Source organism: Xiphophorus hellerii, unplaced genomic scaffold (genome assembly GCF_003331165.1).
Source record: "Xiphophorus hellerii strain 12219 unplaced genomic scaffold, Xiphophorus_hellerii-4.1 PGA_scaffold_72__1_contigs__length_338794, whole genome shotgun sequence".
Lineage (NCBI taxonomy): Eukaryota > Metazoa > Chordata > Actinopteri > Cyprinodontiformes > Poeciliidae > Xiphophorus > Xiphophorus hellerii.
Window position 1 is genome coordinate 60709 of NW_022587647.1, and position 18219 is coordinate 78927.

At 39.9% G+C, this 18219-nt stretch overlaps 1 protein-coding gene across 2 annotated transcripts; it reads left to right on the forward strand.

Annotated features, from left to right (window-relative positions):
- Positions 1–536: 536 nt before the first annotated feature.
- Positions 537–17424, forward strand: LOC116716592 (von Willebrand factor A domain-containing protein 5B1-like). 2 transcript variants are annotated; one of them, XM_032557421.1, is made up of 21 exons: positions 537–690; positions 3070–3268; positions 3659–3877; positions 4741–4966; positions 5043–5200; positions 6531–6662; positions 6777–6901; positions 7000–7176; positions 7280–7390; positions 8444–8646; positions 9114–9228; positions 9741–9926; positions 10225–10441; positions 10525–10856; positions 10946–11183; positions 11583–11918; positions 12009–12146; positions 12587–12715; positions 13172–13277; positions 13484–13607; positions 15495–17424. In XM_032557421.1, exons 2-21 carry the CDS (start codon positions 3130–3132, stop codon positions 16254–16256), a joined length of 4173 nt encoding a protein of 1390 aa, XP_032413312.1. In that variant the 5' UTR covers positions 537–690; positions 3070–3129; the 3' UTR covers positions 16257–17424. The 2 variants fall into 2 exon arrangements, with proteins under 2 accessions (XP_032413312.1, XP_032413311.1); XM_032557420.1 differs by lacking the exon at positions 537–690 and having other exon boundaries at positions 2684–3268.
- The last annotated feature ends 795 nt before the right edge of the window (positions 17425–18219 follow it).

Consider the following 18219-nt stretch of genomic DNA (forward strand, 5'->3'; position numbering starts at 1 on the left):
GAAGCCATTAAAGTGAGACACAATGTCTAAAATGCTATTGGTTTCACCTATCCTTGCCTGCTGCTGTCTGGCTGACCTGTTGGAAGAGGCTGAACACACCCCCATCCCCACCCCTCCTCTCCTTTCTGTAGCCAAGCCATTAGCCATGAATTATGGTGCTGCTACCATCACGGCCAATTGTCTGGATGAAACGCAGACTCTGCCTGACTTACCGTTGTGTGTTAGCTTGTGCCTGAGCAGCAGGTTCAGGATCATAGTTTTGTTTAACAGCTCCTCGGTTCAGGACAGATGCAGGTAAGCAGATGACTTTTATTAAGATTAAATAAAAGTAGGTTTATGTACAGCTATGATTGTTGATTATAGTTTTTTTTAGTCCTCTAAACTGGCAACGAATTCTATAAATTTTATAGATTCCTCAGATGGAAGATAGACAAGTGTCCAATTTGTCTCATGTGAATTGGAAAGACGGATGCTGATTCTCAGATTTGCTTTATCAACTGACTTTCTAATACAGGGACGGCTGGTAAATTTGTAGAGGGAGGGGAACATTGAAAGAGAGAGGGGAGAGAGCAGCATCCCTAAGCAGGAAAACTCTTCTAACATATAACTGGGAAACATAGAAGCTGATGAGATGGTGGGGTGATGCAGAGTACGGACATTGGTGCACATTACCTTACATTGCACTGAGCAGTAAGTGTTCGCCAAAGGTTATATTTGTTTCTTATGTAGGGTTTGCAAGCAGCATTAGGCAACTGCAGAGTTTTTCAGCCCTCACTGTTGGTCAACAATGCAAGGCAAACATCAGACAAATTAATTAAAGCTTCCAGTGTAAACACAGAATATTTACTTTGTGGGACCTGCTTGTAGTCTACTTACGTGTAGTTTGCATATGTGCCAGTAATTTTTACTGAAAATATTACTGGCACATAATGCAGATAACCCAGTCACATTTTGGAAACATATATGTTTCAGTAAATAAGATTATTTAGAGGGGAGTGAAAAAGTAAATGTCTGAGATTTCTATTTCAGACAAGTGAATAAGTGGAATAAGTACAATCTTTTTTCAAATGATGATTTTATTTATTAAGAGAAAGAAAAAACATCAGACTAACCTGGGATTCTGTGAAAAGATAATTGACCCTACAGGTAAATCATCAGTTAATTTTGATTAATCACATTTTTTTGTTCATTTCAAAATCCACACCCAGACCTTGTTACTTCAAGAGCTTTATCATTGAATTGCTAAAACAGTTCCTTCTTGACAACATGAAGTAGGCTAAAAGAACTCAAAAAGCAACACATCACAAATACCTGCCAGTTCAGAAAGGGCTACAGAGCTATTTCTAAGCCATTGGGACAGCAGCAAACCACAGAAAACCATTATCCACAAAAGTAAAAATAAAAAAAACCATTGAACAGTGGTGTAGCTCTAAGTCCGCATCAATGACTCATCCAATTTAACTCAATTTAGTTTATTTACATAGCGCCAATTAGCAGCAAATCAATTCAAAGTCAGTTCAATGCTTTACAGCTTGATTCTAATTTTTAAACACTGCAGTCAAGTTTAGTTTATTTTGCCAACTGATGAAACCTTCGAAGGAAATCCAACCAATAGCATGGAGTTTTTGACATTGCAGCAATCTCTTATCCTGAAAATGCATTTGGCAACAGTGGAAAGGAAAACGCCCCTTTAACAGGAAGAAATCACCAGCAAAGCTTGGGTCAGAAAAAAGAACATCATGCTGACAGTCAAACTTTGTTTTTTTAAAGTACCTGGACAACTTGCCATAATTGCAAAACCAAATAAGTCTTCCTCTTAATGGCTAAAAAAATATTAATTTAAAACAAAAAAAATTGGAGTGGCCTAGTCAAAGTCTAGACTTAAATTTGAGAGAAATGTTAACGTAAAAAGAGGACATTAAATGTGAAAACTGTCCTGTGTGGCTAAATTAAAAACAATTCTGCAAGGCAGAGTGGGCCACATCATTGCATAGGCTTGCTTTGTGACTTGTTATTTACCAGGTGTTATTCCAAACACTCGGTGTCAGAACCAGTTCTTAAGGGGATGTCTGATATTATTATTATTTTTATTATTATCTTAAACTGTTATTTGAGAAAATGCATAAACAGGATAAATTTTAAGGGAGCAAATACTCTTTCACTGCACTGTAAGTTACTTTATTAAAATACGTAGCTGAGCTGGTCACAATCTTAGTTATTTCTTTGTAAGTACACTTTATATTTGTTTCAAACATAAATAATTATTGTATGTATTTATTAATTTGCCGAATAATCACAACCACTAGAAGATGTAGTCACCGTTCAAGTATTGATGACTTTGTCGTGTAACTCAGAGAGCTGAGGTACCTTACAGCATCATATCGTCTTTTGTAACTTTCTAACAGCAGCAGTTCACTGCACTTTAACAAACCAGGTATTTATTAGCTTGTTATGAGCTGAGAGAGCAGTAGCCAGATGGTTGCTGTTGATCTTGTTACAGAGGTAGATGTGAGAAGACCATTTCTTGGTTTACAGCAAACACACACACACACACACACACCCCCACACACAGGCACACACACACAACTGGGTTGTTAATCTGTACACCCATCTCAGCACCTGTTGCCCCTGAAGATGCTAAGTGGTAGATAATCCTGAATAATTCTGTACACATTGACTAAGTTTGTATATATTGGAGTTAAGAGTGAAGTTGAGACCATATTTGCAGGGACACATGGGTTTGCATACTAACAGACCACTGATTGCAAAGCTGATGCATAGGGTAATAAGTGAAGACGTTAATGATTGACCAAACCTGTTCTGCACAATCTGTCAGAGGCGGTTGCTAAGAGCTGCAGAACAGGTGACAGGATGGTTGCATGTTCTACAGACAATGTGTGCTTATATGAACCATCCTGGCCTGCATATAAATGTCAAAAGTGATCTTGTTCATTTTTTTATGCTCTCAGCCTGCTTCTGATGAACAAAGATTATCATGATTGTTTGATGAGTGAAAATGACAGACTTTACATGCAAGCTCACATACGTCTCCTTTTCTGTATCTCTGAGCTCTGTGGCTGTAATTCAGTGCTTTCAGCGCATTGAAGGTTTTTCTGATACTGAAGCAACATGGTGGGCCTGAGAAACCGTTCTACGTGGGAGCCATTGTTGCTAAAGGCCTCATGCATCAAGTCTTGTGCCAATGGTTGCTCCATGGGCATCACTGCACAACTCACATACGCCAATGCTGACACAGAGTCTGTGGAAGGTGAGTTTTTGGTAAAGTTCTTAAAGCTAAGGTTTGTGTTGCAGTAGTTTTTTTCTAAGTTTTATGGGGAAATCAGATATTTTGTAAAGAGACTTTTCTAGAAATATCTGCTGGAAATTGTAAGAAATAAGTAGAGATATAAGTTCAGATCCCTGAGGAACACTCCAGATATGCTCTGTCCTTTAAGATCATGAAAGTTATATCATCTAACGCAACAAAGTTTGTTTTTTGTGAAAAACGAGTAATTTCTTTATTTAAGTAAAACAAACACATCAGTTTGAGATAACTCAAACTGATGTGTTTTTTATACTTCATGTATTCACAGTTTAGTTCAGAGGATTTGCCAAGAGATTCTTTCACAACCAGGCATTGCTGTCTCTCTGTGTTCAGGTGTGTTTGTGTACCCTCTTGAGGAAAAGGAGGTTGTGGTGGGCTTTGAGGCCATGATTGCAGGGCGGCTGGTGGGAGTGCAGATCCAGAGCAGAGGAAAGCTGAAGGACTGCTGCTTGGAGTGCTGCCCTGGATCTGGTCTTGATGGACACTATGGGAGCGGCCAGGAGTGGAGATGCTGCTGCGGGATGTCTGGCCTGGACATACAATGCACCAACGGTGAGGACGAGAGAGACAGTGAAAGATGGATCAATTCATGTGGTTGTCATGTAAGAAACGTTAGGGATCCTTTGAAGATGATTTTTAGTTGCATATTGTAATTAACCAAAATAATTTTCAAACAGACATAAATAATTCTATTTCGATAAATCCAGATTTGAGAAGATCTAAACAAGCCATCTCTTTGCTTGTTGCTGAAACAGTTAGCAATAAAACTCCAAAGAGAGTGAAATTCCATGTTTCTTGTAATTGTAATACCACATTGTGAGTTGTTTTGCTTTGTTGTCTGTAATGCTTATTTTCCCACCAGTTTGGTCAAGTCTTCCAGTACCTTGTAAAAGAAAAACAGGACCAAAGCATGATGTTTCCATCTCCATGCCTAGCTGTGGGGATTGTGCTCTTTGACTCAAGTTGATGCCAAAAAGCTTATTTTTTCATACTTTGTCTCAAGCTTTGTCTAAATCATTTGGAGGTTCATTTGCAAATGTGCCACTACAGAAAAATTTCCATTTTTCAAAGTATAACTACTGCTCTTCACTTGGGTTTCTTTAAGATTGTGGTCCAAACTACCTTAGCATCATTACCAAGCTTCTCCCTTGTGGTTATGGACTCATCCTTCACTCCATGTTCCAAGATCTTTCATGACTGTCACTTTAAGATCCATCCTAATAATCAAACCAACACTTGTCACCTTTTCCCCAAGCTGCTTGCCGACTGGTTTTGCAGCCCATTCTAGTCTTGTGCAGATTTTGCTCCTGAAATAATCAGGTCTTTATTCGTGGTGGTGGAGAGATTAAAAATAACAAGGCCGTTTCTGTGGACAGGTCTGGAATATTTTATTGATGTCAGTATTTTGATCTAAGGACACCTGATTTTGGATGAAGACCTGGAAAGAACCACATTCATTGTGGGTTGTGGAGTTATTGGCCCCATGGACATAGTGTCTGTCATCATCAGCACCACACTAGAACTCCCTACTTTGGAAAATGGAGCTATCCGTATCGTCTACCCAACGCTGCTTACTCCGGTTGTAACCGGCCAGTTGACTGCAAGCAAAAGTGAAAATGGAGGAAAGTCTGAGGATACTGGGTAGTTATATTTGCTTGTTTTTATGTAATAGGTGTGTCATGGATTGATAACTTGTTTAAGTCATTTCTTGTTTTAGAGCAACCAGCTGTTTCGGTGCTACCTCAGGGAAGCAGGATCGGGCTGTAGACTCTGAGCAGCAGTGCTCTCATGGCCTCTTTTCCAGTCCTGCTGTCAATCTGGCACCGTATGAACTCAACTTCCAGCTGCTGGTTAGAGGCGCCTGTCTGCTGGCCGGTACTGTCTTGTCCTCTGAAATAAGTCTGATTCTGTAGTTCTTGACTAAATGATTATGACATGCTGGAACAGGAGGCAGTCTCATGTCAAAATTTAATTATTGAGCTGCAGAGAAAAACCTGAGTCACAACATAGCCAACGCAAAAAAATGTGAAGTATAAGGAGGAAAAAGATTAGCTAGTAAAATCTTACCTTGCAAATTCTGACTAAATTACCTGGAAAAATGTATTTACACTCTTTGATTTCATTGCATATTTCATCATGTCACCTGAAAACGGAACCACACTCTTGAATTCAGCCTTATTTACTCTAAAAATCAGAAATAAAATACGTTGCATACCGACTGCCTTGAGAAATCCCCTTTCTAATAAGTAGTACTTGTGTGTAATTTAATCTTAGAACAAATACATCTTTTCAGAGAAGGCTTCAGCTGTTTTTTAGAGAATATTAGTATTAATATGATCAAGAAGGTGTTGAGAAGTTTAAAGCAGGGATATAAAATAATAGTCCAACCTTTGAACATCTCTCAGAACACTTTTTAATCCATCTTCTAATCACCAAGACATGGTGATTAGACAACTTCAAGGAGAGAGACTGAGCAAATTCCACAAGAAGAGCAAAAATATCTTAATAGGACAATTATTATTAATTTACTCCTTAAATCTGGCTCTAGTGGAAGAGTAGCAAAGTCTGTTACAAGCCATGCTGAGGACACAGCAAACATTTGGAACAAGGTGCACTGCTTAAATGATGCCAAAGTTAAACTTTTTGGCCTACATACAAAATATTATGTGTTACTTCTGTTGATGGTAGTTGTATGATGCATTAGGGACAACCTGGTAAAACCTGGTCTGGAGATTCACTTTCCAGCAGGACAACGAACATAAACATACAGCTAAAGTTACAATGGAATGTTTTAGGTCAAAGGATATTTATGTTTTCGAAACTCACACTCATACTCCAAATCTTCATGCAATTGAATATATGTGACTAAACTTGATCAGACTGAGTATGAGCAATGTTTGAATAGAGAAATAAGCAACATTGCTGTAACAAGTTGTAAATTCAGCAAAATGTTCTATAAAGTTCTTCAAAGTAGTAAGTCCAAGGGACTAAACGCAACACTGTCCAAGTTTCTATTTGTCAAAAAAAAAAGGAAAACCAACTTTGATCTTTTTTCCATTCCATTATTTTTTTGTTGGTCTATTACATAAAATCCCTCTACCCACCTCCTTCTCCATCTGAATATTTCAACAAAGCACTCTATGTCCACTAAAATAATCATCATAATAATTTTTTTTCTCCTTGATGACACTTTACCTTGTTTTAGGCTTGGAGAGCCCTACACATGCTCTGAGAGCAGATGCAGATCCTAGTGCCCAAAGTGCATCTGCTACCTATATTACTTTGGCTCAGGAGCATCCGTATGATAGACACATAGAGATAATATTGCACCTCAGTGGTGAGTAAAGACAATCTGCCAGTGAAATGTTTGGAAGCACACATTTCACTTATAAATGTTTGGTAACCTTTATAAGCACAAGGTTACCTTTTGAAATGCATCATCCTTCCACAGAACCTCACAGTCCATTGGTCATTCTGGAGAAAGGCAGACTGTCCTTCAGCCGGTATGAACAACAGATCTGCTCTCGCCGAGATTACATTCGATACACACGCAAAGACTCAGAACCTGAGAAAAGGGTAAGATATTCTTATTAATGTTTTTTAAATCTCATTTACATGTTTATTTTATATTTATGTCTATCTAACCTCCATGTGATAATTTTGCTTTTGGGAAGCTGGAGTACATCCGTAGACGATACCACAAAGACATCCTCTGCAGCCCCGTCCTCATGCTCAACTTCTGTCCTGACTTACTGTCCGAGCCTCTGGAGCTGCACAAAGCTACCAGAGAGTTGCTGTTCCTAATCGATCGCAGCGGCAGCATGAGTGGCACTAACATACAACGTGTGAAGGTCAGATGCACTGAAAACTGCCAGAAAGTAGTTTATTTTAGATTTTGAGGTAGAATGTGTCTTGATGTCATGCCAAGCTGTCTGCAATGCGTTGCTTCCTCAGGAAGCCATGGCAGTGGCCCTGAAGAGTCTACCCACTGGTACGATGCTCAACATAGCTGGCTTTGGGACCACCATCAAGCCTCTGTTTACCTCCAGCAAGCTCTGCACTGATGTTAGTTTTACACAGTGATGTTTGTTAGGAATGTTTCCTATCAGTGTCTTATTTATCAGGTCAGTCTCACATATATTAATATTCTATTGTGGGCAATCTTCAAATCCAGCCTTTATTTTGAGCATATGAATTCAATGGGGAGAAATATTTAGTGTTAAGATTGTTTTAAGCAAAACCTCTTTAGAGTAGATGTAAGTTTTATTTCTATACTTTAGTTCATTAAGCTCAATCCTTGTGAAGTGCTACAAGAGAAGACACTAAGTTGTCCTGGTGGATAAAGGGTTTGTTTTCTGGAGACAGGATTTGATTTACCCATTAAAGAATTGGGCTGAAATTACAGTTTGGCTTGCTACTAAAATTCTCACTAAAATTACCACTGTGAGATTATCCCACAGTGGTAAATATGAATATATTTTAAAGCTTTAAAGATTTAAAACAACTTCACTAGAGATGCTAACAAAAGGGGCAATGACCTTCACTCTAAGCCAGTAAGTCGCATACAGTGAATTCACAAGATTGGCTAATCCATCACTTGTTAAAAAACATGTCATAAATTCTTCTTTTTTATGCGAGAGAACATACATGCATCATTTAGTTCTTGTGACCTGAAGGTTGATGTTGTTTAACCATGCTGGACGATCTGTGCTGCTCTCCAATCTGGCCACAGCGTTTCTCCTTGGGTTGCCTTAGTAGCAGAGTATCAGGTTTAATCCAGACCAGGGACTGGAAGGACAAACAGTCTTTGCACATTCTCCACACCATATGGTGGCCTTTCATGCATTTTCACTCGAGATGTCCTTCTGGCTCCTGTTCTACCAGGGATGTTTTTCTACAGTTTGTACTAAAGCAGGTGCTAAGCTATATGTGTGTGCTGTCCTTATTAGAGAGGGTCTGATTCAATTATTTTCTCATAGGTTTATATGAGCATTTAACATCAAACAATAAAACATTTTAATTTGCTGATTGTTCTGGCAGTCAATTGGAACAGGTGTCATCTACTGCTTTACATCAAATCTGATTGCATCCATATTTTTATGCACTCCATACATCCAGGTGACTCTAATGCAGGCCTATGAGTACATCCAGAGGATGAGAGCGGATATGCGCGGGACCAACCTTCAGGGGGCGCTGTCCTGGCTCTACCAGCAGCCCATGCAGCGTTCATATCCACGGCAGGTCTTTATCATCACTGACGGCTCCATCAGCAATGTGGCTAAGGTGCTGGAGTTGGTTCGCAGAAACACATGTGCTGGCAGGTATGGAAACCATGTGCAAACATGGAAAGGAAAACAATGTTTGAATGAGGGGGTATTATGTCACACTGTCAAAAATTCACAGGTGAATTTACGGAAATATTGTGGAGATAAAAAAATAGAAATAAAAAAAGGTGGGACACATATTGCAGAATTGAGCTGAGAAAGTGAAAAAGGAAACAAATAAATAAATAAATAAATCAGCCCCGCCCAGTAATCCCGTTAAGTGCTCTGCTCTGCAGTAAAAGTCACGCCCATCAATTTCCCCCATGCAGAATAACTCCGTTTCTACCTCATTAGTATTCTCCTGGTGGACTGACTTTCTCCAAGGCATCTCAGCTGTCTCTTTGAAACACATGCACTTGTTTGTTGTTCTTTATTCTCAAACCTGATTGCAGTTAATATTGCAATCAGATGTGAGCGTGTGCATGTTTGTTGTTTTAAAATCCAACTCCGGATCGCCTCTCTAGATGCTTTGGCCTCGGCCTCGGTCCCCGAGCCTGCAGGAGGCTCCTTCAGGGAATTGCCAAACTGACTGGAGGGACCACAGAGTTCTTCGATGATGAAGAAAGACTCCAGCCCAAGGTCAACACCAGCACAGCACTGCCATCTTCTGGAGATACATGAAACACACAGCAGCTACAGTTAAATTCTTGCTATTTTGTATCGACCTGACATTTTCATCATCATATGACTAGTTAAATATTTTAGATGACAAAGGCTTTGGTCAGTTTCTTCAGAGTCAACTCATACAAAAATGTCTTAAAACTAGAATACTATTAACTACAATAATAATCAGAAAAAAACTAAATACAAAGAAACATTTGAGAAGAAAGTAAAAGCAAAAACAGGGCAATGAGATTAAACATAATGATATATAATTTAATGCAAAACAGAAGTAAGTAATGAAAAAGTTCAATGGAGATAATTCTAGAGAATTGGTGTCTGACCAGTTGAGATTGTGGTGTGGTCAGAACATGATAGTGTGAGAACCTCACGTTTTGACTACGGTCATTAGGAGATCTGGTATTTATCTTGGTGCAGTGACCAGAACCGAATCCTGAACTTATTGTGATTTGTTCTGAACTCTGCTGTAGTTAATCAAGTCTCTAAAGAAGGCCTTTGAACCTGTTCTGACGGATGTTCGGATTGACTGGTACCTGCCAGAGAACATGGAGGCCCTCCTTTCACCCAATGAAATTCCTCCATTGTACTCCGGAGATCGCCTAGTTGGATACTGCACTCTTTATGACATGACAAATTTCAAAGCAAAGAAGACAGAGGTATGGTGTCACGATTTGATTTGGAGTTTGACCTTTTGTACACTCACAGGTGATTCAGAAACCAAATGTTAGCTTGCCTTTTCACAGAAAAACAGAGTGAATACTTACAGCATCCTATTTGTTAATTCATATACAACCACATATAATATATGAATAATAAACTTCACAAGTAGACAAAAGTCTCTGTTGGTTTCACATAAAATCCAAAGCAAATCTATTAATATTTCTTATTGTAAGTCTACACAATGTTAAGAAACCTCAAAAGGTAAAAATATGTGCATAAATTTTTACTGTTCAGTGCCAAGAAAGGGACTACAGAGGTGTGCACCATGACTCCGTGGGTTCTGTTTTTACCCATTCGAATGATGAGCTTTCACCGCCTCCTTCATCTGAGTTCATGCCTGTGGTGATGCATTCCGACAGAACCGAGCTGGAGGAGGCTCTGAGAGAAATTTCAAGAGAAATTTCATCTGAGTTTTCTTGTGCCAGAGACACTGACCTTGGAATAAGCCCAGGTGATACACAGGTCACTAAGCTGATTTAGATCTGGAGACATTGTTTCCATGGTGTTTCACAGCTGTCTTTTTGTCCAAACCAGGTGTGGAGCTGGATTGGTCCAGTGATATAAGGCGGAGGATCCAGCAGAGCTCCTACATTCAGGAGCAGTACGTTCTCACTCACTGCTCCCTGAGCAGCGAGCGAAGTCTTCAGACACAGTCCCACATACACATTCATGCCTCAAGCTCTGACTCTGCAGGTGGGGGCTTTCTTTCTGATACCCATTCCTCTGGTCCAGTATTGGAAACAGGGTCTTTACCACAAGGCCTTGAGAGGATGGCTCCTCCAGAGCCATCATCCTTATCTCGCTGGGCGGACCCAGCATGGCAACAAAACCTTTCAGCGGACACTCCTGACAATGTTGCTAAAAAAGTGAGAATAAACGTTTTACCCATTGTTAAATTAGATTGATAGTTTAAACTTATTTTGGACTTCCTTCATTTTTGTTTTTGTGCCATCAGAATGGGCATCTGGATGGAGGCGACGAGTCTCGAAGAAGACAGAAAGCATTAGCTCGTTCTACAATGGCAGCAAGGAGTTTTTCATCACCACAGGGTGAACTGGAAATGCATCGCCTCCGGAGAGCTCTTGAGAGGGTCTCCTTTGACCAGACTCTTGGAGGACGATTGGATGAAAGTGAGGGAGAAACAAGGCCTTCATCAAGAGGGACAGTTTCCCACAGAAGCCTGTCTGACTCCAGTAAGAAAGAGTGCAAAAGATACTTTTCCTAATTCAGTTTCATCACATAGAGTTTAAACCAGATATCAATACACAACTTTTAAAAAGTCGTGTTTTTTTGTCTGAATATACAACATTAAATCATGTCAGATCTTTTCAGTGATCACTCCAAAACAATGAATATATTGACCTTAAGTCACCTTTTACTAACTTGGGCAGTATATTTTGGTTGATTGTCCATTTGACAGACCCATTTACACCCAAGGTTCATGGTCCTGACTGATATCTCGAGCTGTTTCTTTCATATTTACACACATTTCCTCATGATGCCATCTATTGTGTGAAGTACAATTGTCCATATTGTAGCAAAATATACACACAACACAGTGTTGCAACCCTTTTCTCTTTTGGATCCTCCAGACGGACTCCTGTTTCCTGCTTCGCCCCTGGACTGGGACAGCCTCACTGACCCAGAGTATCTATTTACTGCTGCTCAGCCTGAAGATCCTCCCTCAGGTCAGTGTCGCTCCATCATTCATGGTCTGCTGAGTGGCAAACCTGTGTCCTGGGAGGTTACTGTGGACATGGGACATCTCTGGCCACCGGAAGACCAGGACACCACTGGAGTCAATGAATGTAGAATTGGTGGAGACGATGTAGGAAAGCCATGGGAGGAGATCATTCACCACCTGACGGCTCGCTCAGTAATAAGGGACTTTGAAAAGCTGGCAGAAAAAGAGAGTGAAACTGGACATGGTGATGATCGTTACACACACTATCAATGTCATATTTATTTCCGTGGCAACAGAAATAAATGTGTTGTCACTTACATTTATTTCCATTCAGGGTCAGGTAAACGGTATCGCATGAAGGCTATTCAGACAAGCAAGCACTGTAACATCATATGCATGTACACAGCCTTCACCATTACCAATGGCAGCACAAGCAAAGGCTTGACTGAGAGCACAGACGTCCGAAACACAGGTATGTTATGAAGTTACACTGGCTATGAAAAGCTTCATGGTTTCACTTTTTGACAGTGTTGTTTGGACCAAATGTGCAACGCTTGAAGAAACAAACCCAAAAAGGCCTGCAGATGAAATTGTAGAGGGTTCTTCTACACATTGTTGGCTTTCTATCCCTGTTCACTTCAAAATTATGAGCCATCTTGCATTGGTCTATCAAATTAAATTTCACTGAACATTTTAGTGTTCAGTGGAATTGAACAGATATGGTAAAAATATGTGCACACGGGTGAGAGCACAAGGGAGAAACAACCTGTTTCTTTCTGAATTAGCATTTATGGGCAGACTTACTAAATAGACATGTTATAGGGTGATTAACTGTAAAAAGACGAGGATCGTGCTATAATTCAGACGGCAGATTGCTGGTTATGCTTTTGCTGTATTTTCCTGTTCATGTAGGAATTCATATGGGGAACAGGCAAACTTCTCAGCCTGGAGGTCGCAGGCAGGGGGTTTATTCTGCCGGTCTGGGAAGACGGCGGATCAGCGGCGAAAGTGAAGAGGCTGAAGACACCTGGAACTTTACAGGTAGACCACACCAAAAAGATACCAGCACCTACTTCTTTTAACCAAACTTTACATCAGTCTTTGAGTTTCTTTCAAATAGAGGTGTCACTTCTGTAAGCTTACATCTTGGAATATTAGTGAATATAGACAACAATGACGACACTCAAGGGACACTTCTCTTACTTCACAAAACCTTCAGTCTAGGAAAATCCAAAATACATACATTTTTAAAGGTCTTTATTTCCATTCAGCACTACAGTTGTATCTGTCCTTTTTAATTCTACCTCAACGCTAACGAGGCAAACTCATTTTAGTGTAATATTATCCTGCATGCTCAAAAAAACCCACAGAAAATACAGTATGAATTATTTTTAAAGTAAAATTCCATCACAACTATATATTTTAGAATATATCTAATATTCACACCATGTTTGAAACATTCTTGTTTAATGTTTTCCTTCAACGATCCTATCTCAGACGCAGGTGGATTCTGTTCCATGGCTACTGTAACAACAGGGATGTCGTGCAATCGTTCACAGCGCTCTATAGAGAGCAAGTCAATGGAGAGCTTCTTTAGTACCAGGTAAAGTTTATATTGTAATCTCTGTGAAACAATATGTAAAATTCAGTGTGAGATGGGTGATAGAGGACTCATAAATGTAGGCCCTAAATAGACTCCAGCACAACTAACATTCTAGGCACAAATATTTTGGTATCATTAATCATTTGCTGTTCAAGTCTCGTTTGTACTTGCATTATTTTCAAAGTAAATTTTTTTGGGTTTTGCAGGTTCCAGCTGGGTCGACTCAGGTCCTCTATTTCATCCGGAAAACAGGTTCCCCTCAAATCTCACTGTCTATCAGCAGAGACCGACAAACAGCCAGAGAGTGAAACTCCAGACTACCAGCCCCTGGTGAGGTGGAACCACATTCAGCACAAGCCACAATATTTTGTTTTTATTTTTAAACATGGTGTAATTGATAATGTATTAATGGCATTACATTCACATTGTTCCATACCAGGGGTGTCAAACTCCAGTCCTCAAGGGCCACTGCCCTGCAACTTTTAGATGTGCCTCTGCTTCACCACATCTGAATAGAATAATTAGGTCATTAGCAAGGCTCTAGAGAACTGATCTACACAAGAAGGAGGTAATTAAGCCATTTCATTCCAGTGTTTTGTACCTGTGGCACATCTAAAAACTGCAGGACAGTTGCCCTGGAGGACTGGAGTTTGACACCCCTGATCTATGCTATTAGATACTACATACATGCTGAGCCAGAGACTGATACTCAGTGGTGTACATTTCTATTTCCATGAAAATAAACATTGCATTTCCATTGGGAAGTCAAGCATTGTGAGGTCCAGTGTGATGTTACTTACATTAAGTGAGGATTTTCAGAACCATGTCGTCTACTGGTGTTTATCTTCTTTGCTTTGTTGAGTCCAGTCAGTGCAATCATCTTCTCTATCAGGAAATGTTAGATCAGTTTGGGTCCATTGAGGAGCTATTGATTGTAGCTATTGACCTGACCTGTACTTGACTGGTCATCAAACGTGCCTGACCTGAACCCTGTAAAGAATCGGTGAACGATTGTCAAGAGGAAGATGGAAAACACAGGAAGTAAGGGTGCAAATCATTATCAATACCGGCTTTGTCAAGTTTGTCCACACAAATAAGGAATTTGACTGAAGGTTAAAGTCTAACTAGTTTGTGTCTAGGGTGTGTGGGGGACTGCAGATGTATTTGCTACTTTATTTTTTACAAGCCCTAGATGGAGGGAAGATCAGTTCAGATTATTCTCTCTGCAGACCCAGGGGCGCTGCCAGGAATCTTGGGCTCCCTGACAAAAATTTAAATTGGGCCCCCACATGCAGCTGCTGTTACAATTTTTGAGTCTTTTGAGGGACAAGTTAAATATATGAATATCTTGGTAATTTTTTTCCTTAATTTATTAGATGCTAGTGAAATGGAGGCAAACAGTAGTCTGTAGCTAAGCTAACTATGCTAAATGGTTGATAATCTCACACAGTCTACCCACCTCTCTTGGAGAAAAAACGGGTTATAAAGTGACACTCTTGCCTTTTTCTCTCTCTTTTTTTTTTTTTGAAAACCTAACTTTATTATTTTTCTTAGCAGTATAGTAACAGCCAAATTCGTTCTTGTTTCCTACTGACTGCTGCTGAACACCTTCACCAACAAGCGCTCCAAGCAGGAACGAATCATTTCATGCAGATCCAGGGGGTTCAGGGCAAATATAGATGTGTGTTTTTTGGTCTGGCAGTGGGAACATTACATTTTTACTTCTAAAAACAATCTTCGAAAATACAATATGATAAATTTTGTAATTGACAGGGCCCCAATTTTTTTTTTTATTTCTATGAACAAAGAATAAATAAATAAATTGTGGAGGCCCCCTGTTGGTCAGGGGCCCTTAAAATTGTCATAACCTTTCCCCCCTATACGGCGCCCCCGTGCCGACCTAATCGTTTGTTGCAGTTTGAACCTGTCCTGATTTGTGGGTGAGAGCTAAACCTCATAGTGATGGATGTGCACACAACAGATTGAACAAGGCCAGTGTAAACAATGACCAGCTGCTCCTCTGGGAGGTTGTGCTCCTTGAGTTGCCCTTGAAAGTACAGTCTCTGCTGGGCCTTCTCGTCTCAGGGTTGCTGTTAAAGCAACCTTTGCGTCTTTTATGTCAAAATGAAAAGGATCCCAAGCCACGTATTGAGTGCATATTCTTAACAGTATGTCTTTTTCATTGGTTTTAACACTAATTTATGGTCCTTTTCTTAGGTGCATTTACAACTTGCATCAGGGGCTTTTCTCCTGACGGTGATGTACTCAGAGTGTGTCCAAATCCCCCTGGACCGCCTTAAGAGAGCATCACCTTACAGCCTTCACCGACGTAGCCTCAGCCCAGCTTTTCGCTGCACTTCTCCCAGCGCTCCCTCTTTGTCCACCTCTGCCAAGCCCCCAGGTGCTCCCACGATTCACCATGTCACCTTTTCTCCTTCCTCGTGCTCTCTGGCCAAACCGGGTGCTCCTCCCTTCCACCACACTCCAGTGGACAACCCTTTGATTTTGGAGTCGAGGCTTCTGCGAAAACATTTGTCGGACCGAGACCCTGTCACCTCTCCCCCTGATCTCCCGAGCTCTGAGGAGGGATCCTTGGAGCTGTCTACTGGTCCCTCTCACAGTCAAAGCCTTGGACAAGCAGACAGCGGCCGTGGTTCAGAGACTGATATATACGAGGGGACTTCAGCAGAGCTAGCAGACCTCCTGGGTAGCAGCCAGTTGGCTCAGGAAGATCTAGAAGGTTCCACCTGGGCCACCGCTGTAGCTCTGGCGTGGCTGGAGCACCGGTGTGCTGGCTACTTCATGGAGTGGGAGCTGGTGGCAGCAAAAGCAGATTTCTGGTTGCGCTGTCAGAAACTGCCAGAGGGAGTGGACCTTGCAGGGCTAAGAGGAGCAGCCAGACAGCTGTTTCTGCTGCTGCGCCACTGGGATGAAAACATCAAGTTCAACATGCTGTGTTATAACCCCAATAATATGTGAGACAGTCAGTTCAGAGGTACAAAAACAGATCCACAGTCATGTGGAAAAATTAGGACACCCCAACTATTTTTTAAATATTTTGGTTGATTTGTAATTAGCAAGAATTTTTGATAAAAATGTGTTTGTTTGTAAAATTTGTTTATAAGTAAACAAAAATGAAAATTGTTTTCCTTATTAAAGAAAGGAAATAAATGAGCAAAAAGTTAGAACACTCCACCCACTAGAAGCTAGTTTTTGCCCCTTTGACTGAAATGACTTCAGTTACTGCTTGTATCCACCTGCCAGTCTCTGACATTGCTCTGAGGAAAGTTTGTCCCACTCCTCACATTCAGCTGAGAGATGTTTGAGGGGTTTTAAGTCACTCCACAATGTCTCACAAAAATCTGATCTGGGCTTTGACTTTCCATTTCTTAATGGTCTTTGGTGAATTCACTGTTAATTTGGGGAGCACTGTCATTATGGAAGGACCGGTTCTGCTTCGTCTTTAGTTGAGTAAAACTTGTGCAGTCTCAAATTTGTGTTCACTCTCACTTCAACAGACAAGATCACACCAGATATAAATGACTGAGGTTTAAACTGGGCAAATCGCCTTGAAAATGTTGGCTAACAATGTTCCAGTCATTTGCACTTGATAAAAAGTAATAAATGTGAGACAGTCCTAATTCATTCCTAATCAGAAATAGCATTTTTATTTCATTTTGTATAAAATGTATATCTTTTCTCTTTTTTAGTTTTATCTTATGTATATTACTTGAATTACCTGATATGAAATATCCAAATGTCCAAGCTCAATAGAAAGAGACATAGGCTATTGTAGGGTGTCTTACGTTTTTCACGACTGGATAACAAAAGCTGTACTTTATTAGTTGATACTGTAAATCAGTGCCAAATCCACCCCAATTTACAAAAGTGACCTTTTATTATAAATTTGCTTTATGCAAACACAGGAATGCCTTGACCATCTGAATAAGCTTTTCGTAGTTTAGACTGTAGCTTAAAGTCTATGTTATGTACACTATGCCAAACAAAGAATCAGTCAATGATTGTCATGTTGGCTATTAGATAAACTGATGAAAGTTTAGCTCACACAATCAACATAATAAAACAACATAATGGAAACTAAGCATTTGCTGTACTGTGTACAAAAGGAATAAAAGTTTTAATCTGTTTTATTTGTCTGGATTCAGTCAGTTCACATCTACAAAATAGTGCTCCAGCTTTCTCCCACAGACCAAAAATATTACTACTGGGGTACTTGGTATACTATTTGTCCTTATGTATGAGTGTGAGCAGAATAGATGCCTGCAGACCTGTCCAGGAAGAACCCCTCCTCTCATCCAATGAACGCTGGAACCAGATACCAGGACCCCAGGGGTCCTTTGTGGATGACAGGACAGACAAAGGATGTATATTTATTTTTCTGGAAAATCTGGGCAAGCGTCATACTTTTTAAGACTGAACAGGAACCCTGTATTAAAATCCTGAAATCTTAAGTAAACATTTTTTATTTAAGTTTTAAGTTTGTATAAGTCTGAATATCTCTCATGTCCATTGATTTTGAGCGACTATTACAAAATGTGATACATTAGAACTCCTAATCAAACCACTCAGTGACCTCCCACTGGTAGATATTGCATATTTGAGTCATATAACCCTATTTCTTTAGAACATAGTATAATAGAATAGAATTTATTGATCCCAATCAGAACTCTCTTATTTGCTGACAAGCTACACCATCCAAGGTCTAAATATTACTAAATACAAATAGAACCATAAGCAATATAAATTTAACAATGTGATTCTGTAAGTAAATTAAATGACTAAATATAAAATTAAAATAATGTATAGTAGGCTATTAGTACAAGAAAGGACTTTAAGTATGGCTTATATTAATTCTTGCAGTTACTACAAAACCAAGTGTGCAAGACGTTTGTGAATGCTTTAGTTCACCAAAAAGATGAGT

What these genes read in the sequence shown, in the direction of transcription:
- LOC116716592 (XM_032557421.1), top strand. Translation starts at nt 3,130, where the DNA reads ATGGTGGGCCTGAGAAACCGTTCTACGTGGGAGCCATTGTTGCTAAAG. An exon ending in AGAGAGTGAAACTGGACATG is followed by an intron (nt 11,919 to 12,008) that starts GTGATGATCGTT and finishes ATTTCCATTCAG; the next exon opens with GGTCAGGTAAACGGTATCGC. An exon ending in CTCCAGACTACCAGCCCCTG is followed by an intron (nt 13,608 to 15,494) that starts GTGAGGTGGAAC and finishes TCCTTTTCTTAG; the next exon opens with GTGCATTTACAACTTGCATC.